The following is a 5,866-nucleotide window of genomic DNA, read 5'->3' on the forward strand; positions in this document are numbered from 1 at the left end:
TCCAATTATTCTTGGAAACCCTTTCATAAATGCCATTTATCCTTTTACTAGCATAAATGCTAAATGTTTTTCTGCTACTGATGAAGACAAAAATATTAGTTATACTTTTATCACTGACCTAATTTCTCGTGATATTAATGTTTTGATTAATATGAAACAAAAGCATGTTGATTCTTTGCAACTGAAATTGTTTAGTATTAATATATTTGATACTTTGAAATCTACTAAAATACAAGAAAAATTAAATTGATTTCTGAACAAATTGCTATTGATATTTGTGCTGATCATCCCAATGCTTTTTGGAATTGAAAAAAACATATTGTTACTCTTCCATATGAAGATGATTTCTCTGAAATGATATTCCTATCAAATCTCGTCCTTGTCAGACGAACACCGAATTGGTAGAATTCTACAAAAAGAAAATTGATAATTTGTTACAAAAGGGTTTGATAAAACCTTCAAAATCTCTTTGGTCTTGTACTGCATTTTATGCTAACAATGCTGTTGAAAGGGAACATGGTGTCCCTAGGTTGGGTATCAATTATAAACGTTTAAACAAGTATTTAAAATGGATTATGTATCCTATTCCGAACAAAAGAGATTTGTTATCTAGATTATATGATGCCTATATATTTTCAAAATTTGATTTAAAATCAAGATATTAGAAAATCCAACTATTTAAAGAGCATTCTTATAGAACAACTTTTAATGTCCCTTTTGGACAATATGAATGAAATATCATGCCATTCGTTTTGAAAAATATATTGGCATCATATAATTTGGATAACAAATCTCTTTTGTTCGAAATAGGATACCTAATCCATTTTAAATACTTGTTTAAAGGTTTATAATTGATAACCAACCTGGGGACACCTCGTTCCCTTTCAACAACATTGTTAACATAAAATGCAATACAAGACCAAGAAGATTTTGAAGGTTTTATCAAATCCTTTTGTAAAAATTATCAATTTCCTTTCTGCAGAATTCTACCAACTCGGTGTTCATCTGATAAGGACAAGATTTAGTAGGAATATCATTCTCAGAGAAATCAACTTCATATGAAAGAGTAAGAATATGCTTTTTTTCGATTCCAAAAGGCACTGGGATGATCATCACAAATATCAATAGCAATTTGTTCAGAAATCAATTTAATTTTTTCTTGTACTTTAGTAGATTTCAAAGTATCAAATATATTAATACTAAACAATTCCTCCTGCAAAGAATCAACATGCTTTTGTTTCATATTAATCAAAACATTTACTATTACAGGAAATTGGGTCAGTGATAAAAATATAACTAATATCACTGTCTTCATAAGTAGCAGAAAAACCTTTAGCATTTATGCTAGTAAAAGGATAAATGACATTTATGAAAGGGGTTCCAAGAATAATTAGAGGGTATAACTGAGTTTTCACCAAGAAAAAGAAATGCGGAATGCAAACTTTATTTTGGCAAATGCGAGTATTAAGCAATTTATACTTTATATCTAAAGTGTGTCCAGAAGCAGATTTAACCATATGAGTTTATTTTTCAAAATACTTAGTAGGTACAAGACCTTTTTGAATACAACTAACATCGGCTCCACTATTAATCATAGCAATATCCATTATAGAAAAACTATTATTAATCAATATGGTGCATTTAACATACCATTTATGAGTAGTAACAATTTGCATCATTCCTAAAAACATGCCTTGTTTAGGATCAAGATTAAAAGGTTTTACAAGAGTATTTTCTTCAACAATGTTTTTACCCTTGTTATTAACAGCTTCAATCTCAGTAAGACGATGATCACAAATCATTTGATTTTGTTTAAGAGATTTAATCTCATTTTTCAAATTATCAAACGAAGAATCTCTTGTGTGAATAGTTTGTTTATGAAGTCTGTTATTAATTTCAAACAAAAAATATGGTGCAGAATATGCAAATTCAAAATCATTCTTTTGTTTTTCTGTATTTTTTGAAAAACTTGAACTAGCATTATTACTAGCCGCTAGATGAATAATTTTTTCACAAAGATCATTATCAGAAACTACTTTTAAAAGTTCTATCACATTATCACATGTAATAGTATTGATATTAAAATCTTCAAACTGTGATTGTAATTTATAAAATTCATCAGTTTCACAAGAGCAAATATCACCATGACAAGCATTGCAAGTATTACCATGCTGATTACTATCGGATAAATCAATCAAATCAAACTCTTCTTCAAAACTTGAATAAGAAGCATAATCATCGTCAGAACCAGAAGTGTATAAGAAACTATACACCTTTTCATGAACTTCTTCCTCAAGTTCTAAGGTTTTCATCTTTTCAAGCTTGCAGTTAGGTGCTATATGTACGAAATTTTGACATTAATAGCACTTGATCTTGTCGAGCTCCCTCTTGGACCTATTCTTATTAGACTTACGCAAAGCCTTTCTAGCGTCGCGTTCTTCCTTAGATCTGTATCTAGACTTCTTCTTCCTATAAGGTTTGTCAGGATTGGAGTCTCTAGAATCTCTATGTTTCTTCTTCTTACTATTAGCAGAAGTATCTGGTAAACCGAACTGGGTACAAAAATCTCCCAGCTGAGATCTTTCTCTAAGCTTATCCATCTTAAGCTGTCTAGATAACTTCAATTCATTACACAAGTTTAGCTATTCTTGAGTGCAGACTCCTATCAGCTTACCATAAGTGTAATCCCTATAAGGAATTTCACCAATATTATTTCTCAGGGTTTTTCTTACTCTTTCGGCAAATAAAGGGGGAAGGCCATCTATAAACTTAGCTTTCCAATGCTCATAATTGTTTTCGGGTAATTCCATCACCCTACACATATAACTATCTTTATACCATCTGAATTCTCCCAAGGTTCTACAACGTAGACCATTTAACAGAGTACGAACAGTCTCATACTGGTTGGTACATCTACCATTAAAATGTTTCAAAATGGTTAAGACTAAGGTATAAACATAGTCGTCTCTATTTTCAACTAGAGCCATGCCCAAGTTATCAACACCTTCACCACTAGAAGTAGCATTAATCACAACAGCTTTTTGGTCAAGGCTCATATAATTATCTCACCAATCTTTGAGTTGGCCAGTAAAACCTGCAATAATCATTTTGCAAATATTTCTATCTGTGTTTTTAACATTTTTACAGATAGTTGCATACATAAGCATTCTATGAACAAGAATAGTTAGTTGCCTATCAGTTAGCCCATCAAGATTCCATTCATAAAGTTCAGACCCACTATAAGAGGTATTAGTCTGATTCCAGTTGCGTTCCTCTATAAACACATCTTGAGGAGTAGGTCGGGAATAATAATAAGTTTGCATGCTAGGTTTATGAGCAATACCACTTGTCACGCCCCAAGCCTACAACCTGGAAGTGGCCGACACTCGAGAACCATTGCTAGCTCCAAGCGAACCCTTGGCCTGACTTACTTACTCAATGGAAGACTTAAAGCATTAATACAAGGATTAAAATGCACTTACTCAACTGTTTAAAAGATAACTTAGAACATTTTTAAAGATAAAACATTCAGCTTAGCCAAAATAGAAACTCAAGTCTTAGTACATAATAAATAACAATGTAAAGACAACTGACTGCTAACTGTCTATCTATGAAGCCTCTAATAAGTGAGATGTATGTCGGTACAAGACCCCCGATCATCCTAACAACTGAAAATAAAATTGAAAACAATGAAAAGGAGTCCTCCGGAATGCAATGAGGCTCACCAGCTAACTCTGAACTACTTACTGGATCAACGGTGCGCTGGATGCTGATCTTGGTTACCTGCGTCTGCATCATAAGACGATGCAGGCCAACTGGAATCAGTACATTGAATGTATGAGTATGCGAGTTGGAATTCTAAATACAACATAGATTTGAAAAGATTCTGAAAGAAACACTTACCTTGGATATTCTCAACTCATGAATACTTAACTGAACTCATTTTCGTATAAAGCAGTTTAAAACAAGTGCAATATAAAGAAAAGGGAAAACTGTTTAAAACATGATGTCAACTCATAATCATAATAATCAACGAACAAAAAATTAATAAGTGTTCTAAGCACCTCACAAACCGTTGTTACCATAAAAATGTATATTGTAATATACAAAATAGGCTCGAATGTGACCATGAAAGACAAACTAAATAGAACTAAATCCCTGGACCTGGTTTAGTCGGTACAGGAACATCTAAGTAAATAAAGGCTATCTACACAAGTCTATCTAATAAAAACACAAAAATTTAGACAAATACAAAAGAAGGAAAAACAAAAAGCCTCCGGAGGCCAAGAGCTTACCACAATATGAATCTGCAATGACGAAAGGAGATCCAATGCTCACTGAGGGTGTCTTGTACTAAGAGCTACATTAGAAAAAAGATGCAGAAGTGTAGTATGAGCACCAAAATATTGGGTACTCAATAGGTATCATAGACAGACCGAACTCAGAAAGATTATATATATAAAGAAGAGGCACGATAGTTCTAACATTGCAATTAAAAGGTTCTAATTAGGGACAATCAACTACTGAAAATAGAGAGAATGAAACACAATTAAACAAGCAAGAAGCACTCAAGTACAAGACTGTCACAACAAATATCAAGTCGATCAAAATAGGCTAGTGCAATGCAAATAATCAATGCATAAAGGTAGAAACCCGAAAGAAACCTTGATCTTCATAGAATGATACCTTAGACTCATCAACAAATGCAATGTAGTGGAACATAACCCGTATCTGAGTCAACGGGCTGTCCAAATTATTAGTGCAAAAGAGAACCACTATATACACCACAATCATAAAACCAATATCTGTCATTTTAAGTCATAAAAATTCCAAAATAATGTATATTCCCATACAAACATAGTTCCCTTAATTAAAACAGTGGTCCGCCCCTTCAGTGCTCAACAGGTGGAGAAAAACATAGCATAAGAAACTACACACCTCCACCAGAAAGTAAAGGTGTCACGACCCGACTCTACACCTTGGACGTGGCCGGCACTCAACAACCATTGTTGGTCCCCAAGCAAACCCTCATCCTGGTTGACTACAAGCGGAAGACTAACTTAAGCATAGAAAATCTTAAAAACTGAATAAAATTCATGAAACTCAAATACAAATCTTTAACTCAAATGAAAAAATCTTAATAAAAATAGTATATTCAACTCGCTACAAAATAGGCAACTTAAGACTTTAAAATATTTAATAAAATAAATGAAACAGACTTTTTAAACTCTATTGTCTATCTATGAAGCCTCTAACTGACAAATATGGAAGTCGGGACAAGACTCACGACATCCTAACAACTGATATAACTGAAAGTACAAGTGGAACCCTCAAAAAGCAAAGAGGCTCACCTTAGCTAACTCGAACTACATTTGGTATAAACGAAGCACCTGTTGATGACTTTGAATACATGTATCTGCATAAAGAAACGATGCAGGCCAAATGGCTCAGTACGTGGAATGTACGAGCATGTAAGGGGAATTCTAAAGCATAACATAAGCTTGAACTTGACAAAAAGGAAGCAAACTTACCTCTTCTCAATTAACTCAACTCAGGAATAAGATACTAAACTCAAAGATAAAATATTCAACTCACTGAAATAAGGCTCAACTTAATAATAATACACTCGACTCTTGGTACTCTAACACTGGATACACTACTCTGGATACTCAACTCTGCATACTCAACTCAATATAAAGCAACAATAAGAGATGCAATATATGGAAGGCTTTTAAAACAGTAGAAATCAACTCAATGTATTAAAGAATACAATATACTCAGTTTGTATGCAAGGATACAATATAAACTCTATTTGTATATGAAAATACAATTAAACTCTGTGTATATAAAAATACAAATATCTCTG

At 32.9% G+C, this 5,866-nt stretch overlaps 1 protein-coding gene across 1 annotated transcript; it reads right to left on the reverse strand.

The window, feature by feature from the left end:
• Positions 1-942: 942 nt before the first annotated feature.
• LOC125861574 (uncharacterized) lies at positions 943-3,056 on the reverse strand. The gene is made up of 4 exons (XM_049541437.1): positions 2,733-3,056; positions 2,414-2,618; positions 2,168-2,335; positions 943-1,100 (listed from the first exon to the last, which is right to left on the reverse strand). The coding sequence occupies exons 1-4, from the start codon at positions 3,054-3,056 to the stop codon at positions 943-945; spliced, it is 855 nt and encodes a 284-aa protein (XP_049397394.1).
• Positions 3,057-5,866: the final 2,810 nt, after the last annotated feature.

This window comes from Solanum stenotomum, chromosome 4 (assembly GCF_019186545.1).
Source record: "Solanum stenotomum isolate F172 chromosome 4, ASM1918654v1, whole genome shotgun sequence".
NCBI classification, from domain to species: Eukaryota; Viridiplantae; Streptophyta; class Magnoliopsida; order Solanales; family Solanaceae; genus Solanum; species Solanum stenotomum.

Coding starts and splice junctions, on each gene's coding strand:
- LOC125861574 (XM_049541437.1), bottom strand. CDS start 3,056: ATGAGCCTTGACCAAAAAGCTGTTGTGATTAATGCTACTTCTAGTGGT. Junction 2,619..2,732: donor CCCCTTTATTTGCCGAAAGA/GTAAGAAAAACC, acceptor AATGAATTGAAG/TTATCTAGACAGCTTAAGAT. Junction 2,336..2,413: donor CGACGCTAGAAAGGCTTTGC/GTAAGTCTAATA, acceptor TCGTACATATAG/CACCTAACTGCAAGCTTGAA.